Genomic DNA, 23,343 nt, shown 5'->3' on the forward strand with positions numbered 1-23,343 from the left:
CCGCAGGGTCTTTTTGAATTTGATATCGTCGAGGGTATCATTGGGGAGAGAGATGAGGTTGCGGTAGTAGAGTAGACAAGTTGGAATCAGTTCACTGCATACTCGCTGAATTGCTTCAGTGTACTGGCGAACTGTTCGGTCGATGGTGTTGTTATAGGGTCTACAAATAAGTTCTGTCGGTTTTCACAATAGATGGTGTAGCTTGTTTTTTATTCCATTGAACCACATTTCCAAACATTCATCGGAAAGCTACTGTCAATAGGCACAAACGTCAGTATAAATTATTTAATTGAAGTGTAAACAACAATACTTTTTTCATCAACGAAAATGGCCAATTTTGTACCAAATAGTGTGTTTTTGCGGGGAGTTTTACTTCATTATTTCATTCTGAAGAAAAAAGCAACCGAAAGTCATCGCATTTTGGTGGAAGTTTATGGTGACCATGCTCTATCTGAGCGAACGTGTCAGAGGTGGTTTGGACGGTTTAAAAGTGGCGATTTTGACTTGGAAGACGAAGAGCGCGCCAGACGGCCAACAATTTTTGAAGATGAAGAATTAGAGGCATTGCTCGACCAAGATCCATCGCAAACGCAAGAAGAACTTGGAAAAACAATTGGAGTCACTCAGCAAGCCATTTCCCACCGTTTAAACGCAATGGGAATGATCCGAAAGGTCGGAAATTGGGTTCCGTATGAACTGAAGCCAAGAGATGTCGAACGCCGTTTTTTCACGTGCGAACAACTGCTCCAACGACAAGAAAGGAAGGGTTTTCTGCATCGAATAGTTACTGGCGATGGAAAGTGGATCCATTACGATAATGCCAAGCGTCGGGCAACGTGAAGATACCCCGGCCATGCCTCATCATCGACGGCCAAAGCGAATATTCATGGTGAGAAGATCATGCTGTGTATATGGTGAGACCAGCTGGGTGTAGTATACTATGAGCTGCTAAAACCGAACGAAACGGTCACGGGCAACCTCTACCGACGTCAAATGATGCATTTGAGCCGCGAACTCAAGAAAAAACGACCGCAATACCAGCAAAGGCATGATAAAGTTATTTTGCAACATGACAATGCTCGTCCACATGTTGCACAACCCGTTAAAACATATCTAGAGACGTTGAAATGGGAAGTCCTACCCCACCCGCTGTACTCTCCAGACATTGCTCCTTGTGATTACTATTTGTTCCGGTCGCTTCAGCATAGCCTGGCTGACCAGCACTTCTCCAATTACGACGAACTCAAAAAATGGCTCGATGAGTGGATAGCGGCCAAGCCGGCCAATTTTTGGCGCGATGGTATCTATGAATTGCCTGAAAGATGGAAGAAAGTTGTGGCTAACGATGGACAATACTTTGAACAATGAATGTATAACCAATTTTTCACAATAAAGCTTCAAATTTAACAAAAAAACCGACAGAACTTATTTGTAGGCCCTATAAATACCATGCTGTTGGATGGGTGCAGTAGTAGATTAACTCTGGACTTAAGGATTCCCTGGAAGCGCATTAACTTCCAGTTCGCCTTCTATCAATAGGGAACTGATAGTGGGACCGAGTTCTTCGTTTGAGATATATAAAGTCAGGCAAGTGTACCACGACGAAGGCTTCTAGCTTTTGAGTAACAGTGAGGTTCACTTTCCGTATGCTACTCCCACATAGCAATATAGAAGGAACACTAGCACAGAACAGTCTCAGCTTGATTTTGGTTGGAGATGACTGCATTTCGAAATTTTAGACAGATTACAGGCGGATCTAGCACTTTTAGTATATTGGGTTCGACACCGTCCATGAAGATGGAGAGATTGCGATGACCCGACAGACTGAGAACCTTGGTTTTGTTAGTGTGTATCTTCAGTTCAACTCCACTTGCCTCTCTTTCCAAATCCAGAGCCATCTAGCCAAGGACCATAACACGATGGGAGAGCAAACACATCCACATCCTCCAGATAAGTTGCATAAAGAACGTAATCGATAACAAGAAGAAATAATATCGGTGATAAGGGACAACCCTGGCGGACTCCGCTTTGGATCTCAAAATCCTCCGAGATTTTACCTCGGAGCTGCACGTGACATTCTGCGCCATCATATGTCGCTCTGATAATAGCTATTAGTTTCTTCAGAAAGCTTCTTCTATGTAGAGCACTTCAGATACATCCCCTGTTCACGGTATCGAAAGCAGTAGCAAAGATAGAAACTTCGTACATTATTCCAAAATTATGTATAGCCTCCTCCCTGTCGATCAAGTTTTTGAGATATTCTCTGATACGTTCCACGATTATTTTAGCTATTTTCTTTATGACGACAGAGAGCACGCAGATACCCCTTCAATCACCACACTCAAAATGGATTCCCTTCTTGGGAATCTTCCACCCTCTGGAAAAGATCTTAGATTCTCCAGATTTCCGTACGAGCTGAAGCACCACATCCCGACTTTATTCCGCATAAATAACCAGATAATAGGGAAGATAGCTCCACCTTGGGACGTTCTCTACTTTTGGATAGTTGGTTGTTCCCTGACTGGTCGGAATTTTCCCAATTTTTAGAATAGATACTATTAGTGAGAATTTTTGGATAGTTAAAAGGTGTTTAAATCAATGCTTGAATCAATGAAGGTGACAATGTCTACTTTTTGTAGTGGACTTTTCACTTAATCGTTCCACCTCGTGGAAGGATATATCAGTGGATCTTCCTTTCAGATATTGTTGCGGCTCCACGATCTATCTGAGGTCATTCTAAAGTGCAATTGTTTCTCCAAACATGGTCAGGCTTATTGGTGTAAAGTCTTCACGGAATCACGGCCTTAACTCCCGAATTTAGGATGCAAATAATTCATACTCATCTCCACGACTGCGATTGCCGCAAGCAATTTTCACAGTTGCTTTTACAACTTTCATAGTTGCTTTTAGTGAATATACATTTACGCTCTAGCGTCCCACTAACCCATTCTGTTCAGGCCCCTTTTGCCCCTTCTCAGGCGAGACGCAGTTCTGTGTTTTTTGAATAAAATTTTACTGTTTACTGTTTCCTCATGCATCTGATCATGTTACGTATTATTAAATGCATGTCTAAAGGCTGTTTTGGGCTAAGACGAAATCCTAAACATAGAAATTTAGAGAGGTCAGTTCAATGAAGGACGGTTCGATACCAAATAGTATGTATATAGAAAATTCTATCTGAGCACGGCCACGAAGTAGCTATTGGTGTTGTCTCAGCTGATGATGAATTCTGGGTTCATTGTCTGGACCAGAAACTTTATTTTTTTCACATACGAAGGACCTTTCATCAATCCCATCTATTTTTCGACAAAATTCGTTCACATTCCAAAGGGGATAAAATAGACTCAAATCTTGCATTCTCGAAACGAGCGCGGGAGTTCCGTGGAATCCACTATTGGGCTGTGACGTGGATCCATACTCTTCGGACAAATTGGATATCCCACTGCTTGCGTCTCGTTCCTGCTCTGAAGTTATAATCGGAGGAACTGGCATACCATTCCTTGATCAGTTTTTCTTTAACTCATGATCACTGAAGTATGGTCTGCCAACTGGAAAACTGACGATAAGACTATGATCCAGAATACCGACCATGCAGAAGAGACATACTTGATTTTTATGGCCAGGGGTCACAGGGTAGGGTGGGAGCTTCAAAGGCTCAACAGCTGAGGCAAGAGAGACATCAAATCAGGATGTGATCCGTTGTTGATCTTCCGTTTCGACCGCGGTACTCAGGACCCGAATTTTTCGGTTCCACGTACGCGGGTGTGCTGTTATTTTTTTTGCGCATTTCCTAGTTTTGGCTAGCGTGTTTTCTACCGCTAGGATCACGTGATAATCCAATGTTTATTTCGTTTTTCAGTTTCCGATGCAGGACCACGCATCGATGAAAGGACACCTCAAGGTAAATGATGAAATATATTTTTAATTTGCCTTCAGTGCCCCTCCAGGTTCCTAGTCCGGTTTTCAAAACTGGACAATTTTCGTTCTTGGCTGAAATTGTTTTCTGAAGCTAGAACTGTATTTCGGGAACCGATTACACCCAGTCGGCTCCGGAAGTACAGTACTTGAACACTTTCAATAAACAATCTTAGTTAATAACGTAAATTCTCTTCAAATTTTTTCTCTTGGAGAAAATAAGATAGAAGTTGACCAAACTGTTAACCAAGAATTTCAGAGAGATATCCTTAAAAGGTAAATTGCTTGAGAGCAAACATTGTAGACAGCTCGATGTGCCACCATGACATTGTCCAAACCTCAAATCCCTGTGGTTTCCCATTTGACCTATTCCCCTCTATTTGTGACTTCCTCTTTTCCCCAAACTAACAGACGTTTGAAAAGGATGCGGACAGTTACTGAGGAAAAAGCGAAAGGAGAAAAACGCATTTGAAGGAGACTTCATCCAAGTAGTCTCCCGGATTTAAAGAGGAAAATAAGGACAAAAGGATCACCAAGTCACGCCATCTACCCAAAGCCAAGACGGAGAAGGATGAGGAAACGAAGGAGTACTAGACCGTCTCTGTTCATTAAACCGACGGAGGGCAAGATATTTGCGGAAGTTCTCAGCAAGATCCACTATAAAATCAAGACCGGAGATAGTGGAGCGGAGGTATCTTTCATACGGAAAAGGGTGGCGGAGTCTTCTTTAAATTGCATCCAAAGGCAAATGAGAAGAGCGCGCATTCTGCTAGGCGGTCAAGTGGCTACTGGTAGAGAAGGCTCTAGTTTCTAGTAAAGAGCTTAGTACTCTTTTGAAATCGGGAATTTTGACTGTCCCAAAGAAAAGGTCGAGGTGGAGGAGCCCATCGACAGTGAATGTCCATACGCTGGTTTCGGGCAGTATCCAGTCTTTCAGGGAGGAACTGGGAAGAGTAAGGACGCAATTAACATGATCCGTACAAATTAACACACACCGGAGTACAATCTCTTACGGGTAGCTAGCGCTCCCTGCGGTGATAAAAGCTGACCAAGTGTTGATCTCCGTACATTACAACAAAAGGGGTCCAGATCCATGGCATCTTGACTTATCGGATACCACCGTCATCTGGGTTCGGGGCAGCACCCGATAGGAGTTCTTTGCCCCACGCGGAAGGTTTTGTTTGAATTCAGTGTTTAGGGATAACGTTTTGTATCCTTTATCTAACACTGAATGACTTTGCCGGACATTCCACGCAATCTTGATACTTTGGAGAACGCTGTTTTGGGCACGTAGTGGCGGATGTTGGTGCGAGGTGACTTCAATGTTAGGACACTCCAATAGGACATGCTTCACCTCTCGTAGTTTTAAAACCCGGATCTACGTTCCGGCGCCCAGGCTGCGAAGAATCATCGCTGACGTAATCTTTAAGCCGGAATCACTGGCGTGTCGGTGGATAGGTGACGAGTTTTGGAAAAAAACTCGATAACCACCAATACAGCGCGTTCGAAGTGACTGACGCTATATGTTGGAGTGTACCAGCCCAGGGCTCTCTCTAAGGGTGGATCGCCGCAAGGGTGAAGCGACTACTTGTCTGCTTCCAAACCCAAGCATTAATGATGGAAAGAGGAAAAGAAGCGGTTTGGATTGTTTATTTCTAACTGATAACAAAAGATTGCTGCAAAGAACACCCAGCAATGACAATTGGTATTAGATTCGAGTTTAATGACAGTTTGTTTGTTGGGTGGCGTAGGTTAAGAGACAAGGGAAAACCTAGGAACTTCTTTACTAGAATACATGTTGCCTGTGTTATGTTGATTGGAAAACATTGGAATATTTGTTCCTTTAATGGCTCGTTGAACCACACTTCGGATTTTGCAGGTTTACTCATACGATTTTGAGTAGAGAGGGTTGATGTTCTCAGTGTAACGTTTCCTCCGATCGAGATCAGGTTATTTTGTGCATCAGATTACCTTCACATTGTCTTGGTGCTAATGCCGAACCTGAGTTTTCCGTCCACCATTTCAAGTGCCTGAAGGTATTCTCGGTTAATGCGAAGGACAAAAGGTAGACCGTTTTCCTGGGACTTCTTTTCCATGATGAATTTCCAGCTTTTGGGACGATAAGTAGATTTGACAGGATTAAATGAGCTCCGTTGTATCAATGTTGACTTTGTGCTGTCTACCTTTGTCGACAGACCATCTGTGGAGTTCGCTTATTGGAATTATTTCAAGTTTTAAACGATTTCAGGTGTCGCTGATTTCAACTACATAAGACGACTAGTTGGTCTTCGCAGGTAAGCCCATGATCACATCGCATTTCGGGCGAGTCAACCCATAAAGGGTGGTCGGTAGTTCTTTTAACAAAGCGGATGACTACTATTTCGAAACTCTCGCCTCGGCGTTGTTCCAACCCTCTGCAGTTAGCTTTTTGTTCGTGGATTTTTTACTTACTAATACTACCTGTAGGTGGTTTTTAGTCACTTCATTTGAGGGCCTTTATGTTACGTAGAACGGTTGGTTTGGTATCGCTTTTTTGCAGGTTTTACTTCTTTTGCTTGCATTTTTGCTTTAACATGCGAATGGTATGGCGTCATTCTTCATCTTGTGCGATCTGCCTTGCTCATCAGTGATTATTTTTCATGAAGGTCCCTATGTACTTTTTTATCGCTTCCAGTGGTTGGGAGATACAAATGCATCCTCTGTCTACTAGATCTATTGCAATATGGAGGTAGGTCATTTTCAGCCGATGTAGCTGATTCCAAACTCGACTTTATACACCTTCCTGATATTTTTTTAATCGATTGACGTTAGGCTGTTATAGAAACCTGCTGGCTAAAGGACGGGAAGCTAACCTTTCTTTATAATATACTTCGTCACCTGGAATCAGATATCTTCTTTTGTGTCGCAGTTTTAAAATCTAAATCTCTGTTGTACTCGCGAGACGTGAAGCTTTTATATTTCAACCGGCTCTAAGAAAAAAGATTCCAAAATTTTAAAAACACGACCTACGTGCTACACTTTGTCAAAGGCTTGCGTCATGTCCAAGAAGACTGCTGAACAATACTTTCTATCATCCAGAGCAATCCTTATCTCAGAGACGATCCTGAGAACTTACTTGATTGTAGCATGGTTTTCTCAGAAGCCAAACTAGTGCTGAGGAATCATTTTGTTTTTCACTAGATATTGTGAAATTTTTGAAAGCAGTTTGGCAGGATGGGCAGCTGACTTTTGTCCCTGTTGAATGCAGTCTGCGTTCTGTTCTTCCCATATTTTGGCATAATTGTAATTTCTGAAACCTTCCAAACATTAAGGTAATAGGCGGGGCGTAGAAATGCCTTGAATATATGAGTTACGTAGGAGACTGCGATCCCTGCAAGTTTCTTCAATTTTTTCCGGTGATGAGGTTATGTCCTGCAGATTTTTTGGGTCTATTTGCTCTTTAAAGACTTGTTTGGGTCGAAATAAGTAGCTAAGCTTGGTGCAACCATTGATACTTTTAGAACCCTTAACTGCATCTGCGTTAAATAGGGGGGGGGGGGCGGTAATTGCATTTGCTTTGCAAGTGACGGTTATTTTTCAGCATTACTTCTAGCCAAACTGTCGTCTGCTGATCTCAGTGGCGATCTCCTGCTTGTAGCTTTTCCCAGGTAAAGTTAGTTGATTTAGTAAGCGACGAATCTCGTAAGTAGCTCAATAATTTCTATTCCCGTTCAGCCTTGAGGGCTTCATGGAGCGACCAACTTTCTCTGACTAAGACTTATTCCTTTTTTAGGACTAGCTATCAATAAGCCTGCCATTGTCTCCTCAACTTGGAGCAGCTGTAATATGCTATGTGGTATACAATTTTTGGAAAATTGACAATACATGAGCTCGGGGTAGAGAGTTGTACAGTCTCCATCTCTAGTTTTGAAACGAGTGTTGTTTCGCAGATAATCGCTTATATACTTTCGGGAAATTTAACAATTTTCTTAATTTAGTTGGAACTTTCTTAACTTTGTTGCTTGTTATAGGTCGCAACTGTCATACTGACGAATGAGTGGTCTGACAGTAGTCCATAGCACGTGCCGCCCACTCTCTTTAGTGAACATTTCCGCCGAAATTTTAAAACACCAAATTGTTCCAAGTGTCACCAATTTTGACATGTCGTGCGCTAGGTATCTCTCAAACAATTTTATTCATTGTCAGAGGTAGACTTTTTATGGCCCCCAATGTTGGCACTCCAAATTTGATTACAATTAACGAGAAAGGTGGTAGTCAAGGAGACTTGTGCCTAGTTATCGATGAATAATCAATGTCCAGACTTTTATCTTAGTTAATAAAAATTGATGAGATATATTGCAGCAAGATAGGTACTAGGAGTGATCATCTCCCCGTATATTTACATGCGGATACCATCAAATCTATAATATATGGAAACAAATAATCTACAATGTGCCTCGTTCAGACCTGATTATTTCTTTTAGACTTTTATTCAAAATTGACTTGGTGACCTGCACTGGTCCCAAGTTCACCCATCTCATCATCGGCATCCAAAATAAGTTCATTTCTAGTAGCTTTAGTGCGATCCAGAGTGACATATGCCAATGTCAGGGCTAAGCCTGATTGATAACACTTCTGGCCACGATCGTGCGAGCGGCTCACTTCAAAATCACTTCTATTTTGACCGGAGCAGATTGTCTCACTGTCTGAAAAAACGCGACTGTCCTGTGGGGGTTAGTGTTCGTTGATGAAGCCATTTAATATCGAATTATTCATCTATGAAACGCTTGAAAGATTCGTGTTATTGAAATTGGACTGTCTGGCCTATTGATGCGGAAGGGATCGACTTGCTGTTGTTCACCTCTTCACTACAAATGCCACTATTTAGATTGAATTTCCAAATGTTTGCTGCTTTATTCACTAGCGTATTTGGGAATACATTTTTTAACAATGAAAGATACTCGAAACGTGATTGAAAGTGATCACTCGGAGCCGAGTACAATACCCATCAACTGTCACTCGAGCATCGTCAATATTTGATTCATGACCCGATTTCTGATGATGTAAAGCGCGTTGACATCAAATCTGCCAATAAATTTCCGCTAAGATTCCTGTCCTGAAAAGGTTGAGGTTTAGATACTTCTTGCCATTTGGTCATTAAAATGCTTATGCAAGTGTCAAAGCGAAGACGCTTGTGGGTGATACGCTAAGGAGGATGAATGGTCAATGATTCTGGAGAAAAAGGGAATCGCAAACACTTGGAAATACGATGCCTCGTAAAGTTCAGGCTTTATTTGTGGTTTGGTGGATTATAAAAATGTCAAAATGTGCAACAATGGAGACAATCTATGCTACTTTGAACCAGGGTTGGTGCTGTGTTGCGTCGCGCTCAATGCATCGCCGGTCAGGTGTTTTATGGCACCCGTAATGGATCCTGAGTGTATTGTTGAGAAATTCTTCAAACTTAACGATCTGTCCTAAGGATGAATGAAGCACAGACCATTAAATTTGTTAATGACCATTATTTTAAATACGGAACTATTGCGAACGTGGTTTTTGAAAACATCTCTTTATGAAGTGATTCATGAGTTCTACTTGTGGTATACTGGACGATCTCCAAACTTTATTGATTATAAATCAAAAACGTGCACAATCTTGGATGATTCAAGATCGCATAATTTAAAAGTCTGTTGAAACTACAAGGACGAAAAATAATGATAATGACTCTATATGACAACTAGGCCTTAAAACACACTCCATTCCAATATCTGTTTAAATAAAGTTATTGTATTAATACAGAGCATATCATTACAGTCTGTAAATTGGAAATTTACTGGGGAGGTCCCACTTCATTCTAGAATCATAAAATTTCATAGTTATATTGGTTACAATAAAGACCATTATACTGGAAAGTTTGGTGGGAATCTCACTGTTGTTAACAATATTATAGTACGTAAAACTTGCCTCTATAGTGCAAATTCACTGCTCCTAAAACATATGTAGCGAATATCACATTAAAGTGGATACTCTGACATACTTAACCTTCCGCTGGTAACTAGGGTGATGCGCCACCCCATCCGGGTAAAATTTCTGCTCTTGTGTTGGTATGCCTGACTTGAAACTCACGTGGCGGCTGCTAATCTTTTATCAGATCGGCTGTAGTTTGATTTGCATGCGCGAACTCCCAGTCCTGTGAATTACACTCTTTGGGGTGACGTATCATCCCTGTTACTATTGACGTTTGCCTGATTTCTTTTGTCTACAATGTGTTCTGTCAATGTAGATGACCCGGAATTCGCGGATTATGTGAGAAGTTGTTTTGATGATGATGAAAATGAACCCTCTGATGAACATTCGTCAAGTGATGAAGAGGATATAGTGATGACGGATAGTGAAGCTTCAGACGAAATTGAAGGGGAGTCTTCTGATGATGAGGATGAAACCGAATATGTTTCCAATATTGTGAAAGGTAAGAGTGACCATAAGCGGTCACTATTACCACCTGAACGATCCAGAACACAGGCTCACAAACTTGTAAAAATACCAAAAGCCAAGACGACTTTGAATGTTTCATCCAAACTCAGTTTACTAAGCTTGCTTATCGACCAAACCATAATTGAAATAACTGTTCAGTACACAAACATTGAAATAGGTATTCGGGCTGCAAAGTATCCTGCACGATTCGTTCATTAAACAGGTGAAATTGAAATAAAGACTTTTATTGGAATATTGTACTTAGCTGGAATGAGGAAAGATGGTTATCTGACCACTGAAGAAATGTGGTCAGGATCCTCTGAATATAGACTTGTTATGAGCGAAATGCGATTAAAATTTTTGATTATTTATTTGAAATGTGATGACAGAAATACACGTGACAGGTCTGACAAATTTGCATCCATTCGCGCCTGGTGTCTGTTTTTATTGATAACTGTCGCAAAAACTACACCCCTCACATGTGTTTGACGATTGACGAATAACTTCTTGGGGTGCATATAGTCTCTAAACCTGACAAATCATCATAATCATCAACGGCGCAACAACCGGTATCCGGTCTAGGCCTGCTTTAATAAGGAACTCCAGACATCCCGGTTTTGCGCCGAGGTCCACCAATTCGATATCCCTAAAAGCTGTCTGGCGTCCTGGCCCACGCCATCGCTCCATCTTAGGCAGGATCTGCCTCGTCTTCTTTTTCAACCAGAGATATTGCCCTTATAGACTTTCCGGGTGGGATCATCTTCATCCATACGGATTAAGTGACCCGCCCATCGTAACCTATTGAGCCGGATTTTATCCGCAACCGGACGGTCATGGTATCGCTCATAGATTTCGTCATTGTGTAGGCTACGGAATCGTCCATCCTCATGTAGGGGGCCAACAATTCTTCGGAGGATTCTTCTCTCGAACGCGGCCAAGAGTTCGCAATTTTTCTTGCTAAGAACCCAAGTTTTCGAGGAATACATGAGGACTGGCAAGATCATAGTCTTGTACAGTAAGAGCTTTGAACCTATGGTGAGACGTTTCGAGCGGAACAGTCTTTGTAAGCTGAAATAGGCTCTGTTGGCTGACAACAACCGTGCGCGGATTTCATCATCGTAGCTGTTATCGGTTGTGATTTTCGACCCTAGATAGGAGAAATTGTCAACGGTCTCAAAGTTGTATTCTCCTATCCTTATTCTTGTTCGTGTTTGTGTTTGACCAGTGCTGACGTTGCCACCATATATTTTGTCTTGCTTTCATTGATGTGCAGCCCAAGATCTCGCTCCAATTGCCGCCTGCTCGATCTGGATGAAGGCAGTTTGTACGTCTCGGGTGGTTTTTCCCATGATGTCGATATCGTCAGCATAGGCCAGTAGTTGGGTGGACTTGAAGAGGATCGTACCTCTTGCATTCACCTCAGCATCACGGAGCACTTTCTCGAGGGCCAGGTTAAAGAGGACGCATGATAGCGCATCCCCTTGTCGTAGACCGTTGTTGATGTCGAATGGTCTTGAGAGTTATCCTGCTGCTTTTATCTGGCCTCGCAGATTGGTCAGGGTCAGCCTAGTCAGTCTTATTAATTTCGTCGGGATACCGAATTCTCTCATGGCCGTGTACAGTTTTACCCTGGCTATGCTATCATAGGCGGCTTTAAAGTCGATGAACAGATGGTGCAACTGTTGTCCATATTCCAGCAGTTTTTCCATCGCCTGCCGCAGAGAGAAAATCTGATCTGTTGCTGATTTGCCTGGAGTGAAGCCTCTTTGGTATGGGCCAATGATGTTCTGGGCGTATGGGGCTATCCGGCCTAGCAAGATAGAGGAGAATATCTTATAGATGTTACTCAGCAACGTGATACCTCTATAATTGCTGCACTGTGTGATATCTTCCTTTTTATGTATGAGACAGATTATGCCTCGTTGCCAATCGTCAGGCATTGATTCGCTGTCCCATACCTTGAGCACAAGTTGATGAACCACTTGGTGTAACTGGTCGCCTCCATATTTAACCAATTCGGCTGTAATTCCATCGGCTCCTGGCGACTTATGATTTTTTAGCCGATGAATTGCACGGACTGTTTCTCCTAAATTTGGTGGTGGCAGTATTTGTCCGTCGTCTTCAGTTGGCGGGACCTCCAACTCGCCGATGTTCTGGTTGTTCAGTAGCTCATCGAAGTACTCAACCCATCGCTCTAATATGCCCATTCTGTCGGAAATCAGATTTCCCTCTTTGTCTCGGCAGGATGAGCATCGAGGTGTATAAGGCTTCATCCTGCTGACTTGTTGGTAAAACTTCCGCGCCTGGTGCGGTTGCTCCCTGTACTTTTCTAGTTCACAGACTTGTTGGTTCTCCCAGGCTTCCTTTTTCCGTCTGTGAAGTCGCTTCTCCGCTCGACGGAGTTCGTGATAAGTCTCTGCGCGTGCCCGCGTTCTTTGAGAATGCAACATTACTCGGTATGCGGCATTCTTCCGTTCCGTTGCTAGCTTACATTCATCGTCAAACCAGCCGTTCCGACTCCTTTTGCGGCTGGGGCCAAGTATATTTGTGGCCGTATCCATGATGACGTTCTTCAGGTGGTTGTGAAGATCATTAGTTGATGCTTCATCTCCAGGTCCTCTGTTGACTGCGGTTATTGCGGCATCCATTTCCCTCTTATAGGTGTCGCGGAGGGTTGTGTTGTGGATGGCTTCAGTGTTCACTCTCACCTGATTGTCAGAGGGGATTGTAGGTGGTATTGTTATTCGAGCTCGGAGCACGATGCCAACGAGATAGTGATCTGAGTCTATATTGACCCCCCTATATGTTCTGACATTCATCAGGGCTGAGAGGTGGCGGCGTTCGATTAACACGTGGTCAATTTGGTCGAAAGTGGTCCCGTCTCGAGAGGCCCATGTATGTTTGTGGACCGCTTTCCGCGCAAACCAGGTACTTCCAACAACCATTTCGTGTGACCCTGCTAATTGAATAGTCCGCAGTCCGTTATCATTTGTTTTTTCGTGTAAGCTATGGGAGCCAACGTATGGCCTGAATACTGGCTCCTTCCCTACTTGGCTGTTAAAATCCCCAATTATGATTTTGATATCATATCTGGAACAGGCTTCGAGGGTTCTTTCTGCTGCCTCGTAGAAGGTATCCTTCTCCGACTCTGCAGTCTCCTCTGTAGGGGCGTGAACGTTTATGAGGCTAATATTTCTAAACTTGCCTCGCAAGCGCAGAGCGCATAGCCGTTCACTTATGTTTTCAAAGCCGATAACAGCAGGTTTCATTTTTTGGCTGACTAAGAAACCTACTCCGAGCACATGGTCTACTGGATGACCGCTATAATATATGGTGTAGTGGCTCTTCTGCAGGAAATCGGTCCCTGCCCATCGCATCTCTTGCAACGCTGTTACATCAGCCCTATATTGGGACAGGGTATTGGCTAGCTGCTTATCAGCTTCATCTCTGTACAGGGAGCGCACGGTCCATGAGAAAATGCGCAAATCGTTGTTCCTTTGTCGTTGCCGGGTCCGTCGTTTTAAAATCCGTCCTATCCGAGGCTCCTGTTGTGGCTTCGTAACATGTTGTTTTCCGTGTAGGGTTGTCAGCCCTACCCAACCCCCAACCTGGAGGACCAGTTGGTACAATTTGTCCCGTTTTTAGACGCGGGAGACTCGCCTTCATCCTTCTCCGTCTGCAGCTTTTCGTCAAGAAAGAGCTCCCAGCGGTCACCACGTGGAGGTGGAGATAGGGTTTGGTAGTAGAGCTGTTGGTGTTGGTTCAGCAGGCATTTCCAGGTTTTATGCTCCATCGTGGGTACCAATCCACGTTTCGCCCCGGGACCTATACTACCCTTTGACCACCACCTTTGATCAGGCAGGCGTAAATGCGTTAATTCTGTACAAGCTTGCGAATCCTGGGAAAAAAATTTCAAGGAAGAATTTTTTGAAAAGTTTAGCTCAAGAGTTTTTCGAACCTCATGTTGAACGACGTCTCAGCAAGAACTTGCCACACAAACTCACTGAAGATATTACGCAGTATCTCAGGAAGAAACACAGAACTTCCCTGCGAAATTGCACAAACAGTCCCAGAAATCAAGATAGAAAAGTCAAAACTGCCTGCACAAAATGCGGAAAACCTGCGTGCAGTGATCATTGCCAAGAGGTGTGTACAGACTTCTTCAGCAATTAAGAATTATACTTAACACGTATTAATCATATTTTCATAATTTAAATGATTATTTAACTGTAAATAAACGCATAAACAAAAAAAAAGATTTATTTACTTAATAACTCCTTGGGGTGAGGCATCACCCCATGTTACCTACCCCAGTTACAAAAATCATGTTACCAGCAGAAGGTTAATGCATATGCACTACGAATTACCTAAAAACTAAACCGTCCTGGCACACCCAAATAGTCTTAGGTAGGTAGGAAATCCGCAAAAGCTTTTATAAGCCTTAAAGTCACAATTTCCGCTTCAGGTTAATGAACACACGACATTCTGAAGATAATTTCCTCCCATAGGCTTCAACATTAAGGACCTTTTTCCAAACTGGTGCTGCATACAGCAGAATCGATGAACACACTTTGGCTAGCAACTTCTTTGAGCTAGTGATTGCGGACTAGCACAGCCTCAATCTTGTGTTTCACCAACTCTAATCCATGTGATACCAGTCAGTCTTTAATCAGCCTAACCGATGTATCACATACCCAGAGAACATCCTCCAGATCCTCCTCCTACTCCTCTCCCTCCAATCTACTTCCGCGATCGCAAATTCGCCTGCATAGCCAATAAGGGTAGCTTGTCGCGGAAGTTTGATGCACATCACATGATCATACATCGCGTTCCAGAGTAGTTGGCTCCATACTGGCACTGAGGCACTCCACCGGTTACGAAATATTCAGCTCGGCTTATGTCGGTATCATAGACGAGCTTTCTATCCACAAAAGGGTTCTCGATGAGTAGCTGGATATTCGTGAGCACATCAAGCTGACTTAGGGATCTTATAATATGCTGCCATAGCGCTGCGTTGAAAGTATTCCTCACATCGAGGGTGATCATCATCGTTGTGACATTATAGCACGACGTCGAGCCCTGGCTGCCTGGATCGTTGTCCTCCAATTAAATCGGCCACGTGACCACGTCTTCCAATCTTGGAGGCCCAGTAGTTGCTGGGCGTCCGTATATTTTGTGCTCTTCCACCGTGCTCTCGGTCTTCCCCGTAGTCTCGTTCCGTCGGCCTGTCGTCATTGTAGTTGTAGTACAGTTCATACAACTCATGGTTGTACCGGATGCGTCATTCCTTTCCTTTCGAATGTGTTTGACAAATTTTCGGAGGCTTGGGTTAGGATCCAGGTTTCGAACCCATGGCATAGCACTGGTTGTATGACGGTCTTGTATACGCTTCGATTTCATTATGAGGGGACCAAGAAGAAATTCTTATTCGCTAGCTCTATCCGTCGCTTGACCTCGACAGTCCCATTGCCGTCCTTTGACAGGCTGCTACCGAGATATATAAAGCTGTCTACAAATTCGATACTATGGTCCCCTACGTTCATGCTCGAATGAGCTGGCGTCCTACTTCCTAGTTGCAATCAGCATCATTATTTTCGTTTTGCCCTCATTGATGTGTAGTCCAACTTCTTTCACAGCAGTGTCGAGAGTATTCAGAAGTTCCTCTGTGTTGGTCAGTTTTCGGGATATGATGTTGATGTCATCTGCGTACGCTAACAATTGTGCCAACTTAATGAGTAGCGACCCAATCTTGATGTTGGTATCCATTACTCGGATAGCGTATTCGAGTGCTTGGTCGAAGAGCGTCGGCGCCAGTCCGTCGCCTTGCTTCAAACCAGTACCTGTTTCAAAAGGATCAGTCATCCTGTACTAGATCTTGACCTGTGAGATGAAGTTCGTCATAGTCATGTTCGTCAATCGTGCCAGTTTAGCTGGTATACCAAATTGCAGCATTATATTGTACAGTACTTTACGATCATACTGTCGTATGCCTGCTTAAAGTGGGTAAAGATTTACTACAAGTCAACGTTATATTCCCAGCACTTTTGCAGGATTAGTTTAACGGTGCAAAACTGATCGTTTGTGGAGCAATCAAGCCTGAAACCGCCTTGGTACTCGCCACTGAGTCGTTCGGCCCCAAGTCTGGTGAATACGACGGGTGAGGTATTTTTTTACCGATAAAGCAACGTGTGGCCGAGATTTATCATGATGGAAAATTACAGAATCATGCCTGGTCGCATATTCCGGTCGTTTTTCTGTCAATGCTACAATGGTACAGCTGTCCCATAATGGTTTCACCTGATTTCAGCTTCTTTCTTTCTTACCTTCTGGATGAACCCCAACGCTTTCAAACGCCTGAAAATGGTTGCCTGTCATACCTAGTTCTTTTGCGAGCTCATCTTGCGTTTGGCACGAGTCTTCACTGAGAGGGTCTCTTATTCTTCAACTTCAAATTATTTCTCTTGACCAGGACGCTTATCCTTGATGTCGGAATCCCCACTTTCGAAGCGTCTACACCATTCAAACCACTGTGTTCTGGATAGCACATCGCCGCCATAAACATCCACTAACAAACAATGATTTTCGACAAGTTTTCTTGGCAAAAAGGTATCCCAGCAATACTTGCCGGAAATGCTGTTTTTTCCATTGTCTGAAAAAATATGATACGCTCACAATGTTAGTGTTTATTGTCACCCCCCAATGGAAAATAAACTTGACGTCGGTCTACCCGCAACCGAGCGGAGGCTACAAATCCAGGAACTCCCAACACAGTTTTGTAAAAGGTTCGCCAATGATTATTTGGGCCACTCGCTGAAAAGGCACATGGTCGTCAACTGGCGGAAAGTGATTTGCTGGTAATTAAGGATTTTTCAACTTATCCGGTCCATTGGAAGCTCGCACTTCTTCTTTTTCTTCAACCTTTGTCCCGTTCACAAGTGGGGTCGGCTCGTCGTGATCGGCTTCGCCATTTGGCTCTATCGAATGCCTGATCTGGGTGCAATCTCGAGGCTTTCAAATCCCCATCCAGCGTATCAAGCCACCGTTGCTTAGGTCTGCCTTTTGGTCGTTTACCATCGACTTCGATGTTCAGACCAATCTTGACAAGTGAATTCTCGTTTGCACGAATTGCGTGACCATACCATCGAAGACGCCTCTCTCGCAACTTTTCCATGATCGGTGCAACCCCATAACGATCGCGGATATCCTCATTTCGGATGTGATCTAAACGTGTGACGCCACTAGTCCAACGTAGCATCTTCGTCTCCATTACCGCAAGACGCCGTTCATTGTCTTTTATGGTCGGCCAACACTCAGAACCATAAAGAGCGACTGGACGGACGACATTGCGATAAATTTTGGATTTGAGACGTTCGTTGATACGTCGATCACAAAGGACACCAGTTGTGGAACGCCACTTCATCCAGGTTGCGTTAATGCGTGAAGCAATTTCATAACGCAGTTCTCCATTGGCTGATAGCGTTGACCCGAGGTATTTAAATCGCTCAGTTCTGGGCAGATCACTGCCGCTGACAGTGATTGTGCCTGTTTCATGGGGATCGGTCGTCAAAAATTCAGTTTTGTTTAAATTCAATCTGAGACCGTGTTGCATGAGGCGATCATTCCATTTTTGGACAAGTTGTTCGAGATCATTTTTGCTATCAGATGCTAGGGAAACATCATCTGCATAAAGCAGTGTGTAGGGCGCTGAACGTTGGATATCCCGTGTGACGGTGTCCATAACAAGGACAAAGAGGAGTGGTGAGAGGGCACTTCCTTGATGAACACCAACAGAGACACGAAGCGGTTTTGATACACCCGCCATACTTCGAACTTTACTTTTCGGATCGTGGTAGAGCAATTGAACCCAGCGCACGAACTCTTCTGGCATGAAGTGTTGTCGTAAAGCATACCAGATGAGTTCGTGTGGTACACGGTCAAACGCTTTCTCTAGATCCAGAAAGGCAATGTAAAGAGGGCGATGCTTCTCACGGTGTTTTTCCATGAGTAACCGCGCAGCGTGTATTGCGTCAGTAGTTCCGCAGTTCTTGACAAATCCGGCTTGATTCACGGTTATTTCAACGATTTCGCGAATACGGTTGTGAAGAATGCGTTCAAAAATCTTCATGGTATGGGAAAGTAACCATTGGAAGCTCGCACGGGTCTAGGAAACTTATCCAGACGCCAAGGGCATCATGAGACAGGGTCGACTCAAAGCAGCTGAGAAACAGAACTCGCTCAGAACTATTGGCAGCAGAAGAAAAGGACGTAGACAACTTGGAATCGTTAGTACCTTCTAAATGGAAGGATCAACTTTGCTGCCAGTAGGCAATGCAATATTACCGTTCAATGCAGCCGGTAATGCACTTTGGGTGGGGTTGTTAGTATACAACTCTACATGTGCAGTTTGCAGGATCGACATGAATTCGGCATAACAAATGGTGGATTGATTGTAGTCGCCAACTTGCTTGATTTGTTGTCAAGCCGAGAAGAGAAGAAAAACCATAAGCTCAGGGTTGGACCTTGAGCACAGCGACAGTTTTACGCGCTATTTTTTCTGGAGTTCCAGTATCGCGTTCAGCGAACAAGCGGCATAAAGCTGTCGACGGACAGTTGCTGGATCACTGAGTTATGCCCGCAGAAATACCAACAGCTCGCTGGATAGCAGTAAGATTCGCAGACTGCTTATGCAACAATTGAATTACCTCAGACAATATAGCGCCACTACATGTATCGCAGCGATATTTAAGGGCCACTGGGAATTCCGCGCAGATCTCCAGGAAAACAACAGGACCATCATTGGCAACAATCGGTATCCGGTCTAGACTTATCTTATTAAGGAACTTCAAACATCCCGGTTTTATTGGCTTCTAGAAACTTGCATTAGAAGTAAGTCCTGCCACCACTGATACAGTCTAGCGTGGGTGTCACCTACCTTATTTCACTTTCGTATTTCCCTCTTTCTATATGATATCCAAACAACATTAAGAAGATATAGGTATCGCTTGCCTATGATGACAACCTTAATTTTATTTCGAGGATACTTTGGAAAAGCAAGTGTAAAGACTACCTGGCGATGAATGACGTCCATTCCTTTTACGGATAAGCCAAATTACCTTCTTGAACGAAGGACATCTCCTGCTGTCTATGATATAATTGATGTCTGTTTCCCTCGCATTTTCGGTACAAGTTAGATGAGTCGCGGTTGGTTGTCCAATTTCTCGCAATGTGTATAAATTTGACACCTTTCAGATTGAAGGTTTTTTTTTGGCAATGTGAGTCCCACAAGAAATTGTTTGCCTCAATATCACACAGGACCTCCGAGCTCCTTTCTTGCTATAATAATCAGCGCATCTGGTCGCGATCTTTTTTGCCAACCCGCTTTTCTCTCTTCATCAGTTCAAACGGAGTTTTTGGTCCGTTGTCCTGGATGATCAAATAATCTGCTTCTGCTTCTAACCTAGTACACTAGCTATTACTAGGTTTCCAATGCTGATTCATATTCTTGCCGAGATTTGTGAAGATGCCTTTGTCTACATGAATTCCAATATTAACGCCATTTGTTGCTAGAGAATGAAGGCAAAAGGTATTATTATAATCATCAAAGGTGCAACAACCAGTGTTCGGTCTAAGCCTGTCTCAATAAGGAACTCCAGACATTCTCCAGACGCCGATCCACCAATTCGATATCCCTAAAAGCTGTCTGGCGTCCTGACCAATACCATCGCTCCATATCAGGCAGGGTCTGCCTTGTTTTCATTTTCTACCAAAGATATTGTCCTTGTAGACTTTCCGGGTTGGGTCATCTTCATCCATACTGATTAAGTGACCCGCCCACGGCAACCTATTGAATCGGATTTTATCCACAACCTGACACACATGGTATCGCTTATAGATTTCGTCGTTATGTAGGCTACGGAATGGTCCGTCCTTATATAGGGGGCCAAAAATTCTTCGGAGGAAGGTGTTATAGGACAATCTTATTAAAGCATTTATTGTGACTCCTATCCATAAAAAAGTTGGCTCTACATGATTATTTTTGCTTTCTTCCAGCACGTAGTTCAGATTCGAGTGATACCGAGTCCGAGCCAGGAATTCAATTGAAACGAAAACAGCGACGATCCCGTACAACATTCACTGCAGAACAGCTAGAAGCACTGGAACGTGCTTTTGCCCGAACGCAGTACCCAGATGTTTATACTCGCGAAGAATTAGCACAATCAACAGGACTAACCGAAGCAAGGATACAAGTTTGGTTTAGTAATAGAAGGGCGCGGTTACGGAAACATACAGGAGCCGGTATGTCTTCAATGGGCCCGCCTCTATCGTCGTTAAGTGGATTGCCTATTTCATCGATGACGCAGTATTCTCCTACAGCTCCGAGTTCGGACCCGCATCATCAAATGGCTGGGTACGATCTGGTTGCCGCCCAGTCGCAGCATGGTTTCACGGCAGGAAGTTTTCAACATCCTCACTTTGGTGGGCAGAATTACTATCATCAAGGTTAGTAAATGTCAAATTTTTCATTATTCACTTGGACAGTAGCCAGGATATTGGCAAATATGCAAAACGGAATTATTAGCCTTGCTATCGAAGGCTTGAAGTTTTTTGCGAGCCTCCTCCAGCCTTAAGATTTTCTTTAAGATAGCATAGCTCCATGCCTCCTCCGCTGGAACCAAATATAAACTTTTTGCGATTCGCTGTCCTCCCTAAATAGCTAATGGGCAACGTGGAGATCCTATGGCTGTCCAGCTTCCTGACCAAGTTGTATTGATTACTAGTCCTCAGTATTGCAGAGATATGTCCCTGCCTAATGCACCGGTTTGTACGCAGTATTTAGGCCCGCTTGTATGCCCAGTTTTTGATTTTGGATCGACCGATCCTGTTGAACCGTCGGCTGAACTCCTGTTACGAAGAAAGAATTGTAATTATTTTAAACTAGTTCCTCTTGGGGTGATGTTTGCTGACAAATCTTATTTGTAAGGCTACTTCAGAGATACCAGTATTCTGCTTTCAATTTCCAGTTTTCCAGGTTGCTCAGAACCAAAAAACCGTCGTATACACATTCATGATGTTGAACGCTTTAGTCAAACCAATTAAGCAGCTATTCCAGAGAATGGTTTTGGCCGATCGTGAAGTGAAGTTGCATAATATAATTGACACCCTGCTAGATCATCAGTCTGATATCATTCAATGTAGTAGAATGACGCCAAACTAAACCGTTATAAACTGATACCAGACTGATGATGAATACAGGCTAAAGCCAGCTGAAAGTCAAATCAGCAGTTAACTAAGCGCGGAGGGTGAATACTGGCGGAAGCAGTCAAAAACGTAAATGTCAGCTGATGTATGAACTGTAAAAATTGCGAAGAAAACCCCCAAATGAAAAGGAGAAAAGTAAAAATCTTAAAACGATTGCACAACCGGAAGCTAATAAAGCAAAATCAGTTCCATTCTTAAAACCCTACCTATTCGAAATCTAGTCCTCACAACATATCTCAATTTTACGAAGAGGAAGATTCTGCTAAGACTCGGAACTTCGTTCCAAAAAGCATCTCGGCTGGCGAAACCTGGTGGTTCCCCTTGAAATCTGTTCGAAGGAAGACGATCGATAATAGGTTTCGCTAAGGTGCTCGATGGAGGCGCTCAACCATGCCATTCGAGTGTCGGTGGTACGGAATTGTTTGGGTCCAACTCGTTGAAAATCGCTGATTCACACCGCACACCTTGATTCGACGTAAGCGTGAACGGTGAACCAAACACACAGATCCATTATAAGTCAGGAAGAAGGACATCGAGCAACCATCTGGATAACCTTTTAATGACAATTAAAGCAATCTTGGACTTGCGGCATCGTTGACATGGCTAACATTATTGAGCCACTCGAATGACATCTCTCTCCTGCGTACAGTGGTCCGTAGATAGGGCCTCACCTTTTCGGTCAAAGGTGTCGAACAGGATGCGGTGGACGTCGATTCCCGTAAAACGCATAGCTTCCCCTTTTTACAAATACATTTTTACTTTCGCAAAAATGAGTACTTATTCCAGGAGCTACTTACTTTCTTCTTCAGTGCTTAGCTATGCAGGGAGGGAGTAAGTGGCTCCCGAAATAACTACTGATAACCGAAAATAAAAATTTATTTGTAAAAAGAAAAAGCTACAGCTAATCTGGTCGATTTCCATTTATAGAGTGCCATCTGGAGTTTCCGACTAGATGAAGGACTTCCTAGTCACCCGATTGGGTTTCGATAAGGCTTCTGCATTGAATGTTGAGGGCATAGCGATAGGGCATGTGCGTTAGATGGCGTATGTTACCTCATTCTCTTCACAAACTTGAAGGTTACCTGGTGTTGCAGGATGTAGTCCGTTTGACGTGCTTGTCTCGGGAAGATCTTGTTCGGCCGCTGCTGGAGGCCGTAAACCAGTGGTCGACGGTTGGTAAAAATGAAAGGAATGGTCTTCCGGAAAGCGTTGAAAATACTTAAATGCAAAGCGAAAACTGAAGACAACTCGAGATTGTAGGCGCTGTAATATTTCCCACAGCTTGGCAATTTTCTTAAGATAGCCCAAATGGCGTGAGGTACGGTGCTCCAAGCGTCTGTTCTCACGGCTAGAATGGCGCTCCGTGACAAAAAAGACCTTGTAGTTGCGTCGACGAGTGCTGTCTTGCTGTTTTGAAATGTAGTTTCTGCTTCGGTCGTCCACACCAGGCGAGACCTTTTATCCTTGGCGGATATTGCTATGCAATGTTCATTCAGTGTAGGTAATAGCAGTCATCGGAACGCTACAATGGAAGAAATTAAGCATCCCTGGAATAACAGTTCGGCTCCTCTCCATGGCTTCGGAAATTCCTCGATGGCTTGATCGTTGCCTAAAGGGGATGTGACGCCTTTGTTGATGCATAGTTTTGCGAGAAACGATTTGGAAAAAACTGTCGCATATGCCAAAAGTGTTTATCGTAGTCATCCGAAACCGCGA

At 43.5% G+C, this 23,343-nt stretch overlaps 1 protein-coding gene across 1 annotated transcript in view; it reads left to right on the plus strand.

The window, feature by feature from the left end:
- Window positions 1-23,343, plus strand: part of LOC119654466 (protein gooseberry-neuro) — a 155,699-nt gene that overhangs the window by 123,859 nt on the left and 8,497 nt on the right. Inside the window, exon 4 of the mRNA XM_038059883.1 lies at window positions 20,419-20,868. Coding sequence (XP_037915811.1) covers window positions 20,419-20,868 — 450 coding nt within the window. The remainder of the gene's footprint in view (window positions 1-20,418; window positions 20,869-23,343) is intronic.

Source organism: Hermetia illucens, chromosome 4, assembly GCF_905115235.1.
Source record: "Hermetia illucens chromosome 4, iHerIll2.2.curated.20191125, whole genome shotgun sequence".
Lineage (NCBI taxonomy): Eukaryota > Metazoa > Arthropoda > Insecta > Diptera > Stratiomyidae > Hermetia > Hermetia illucens.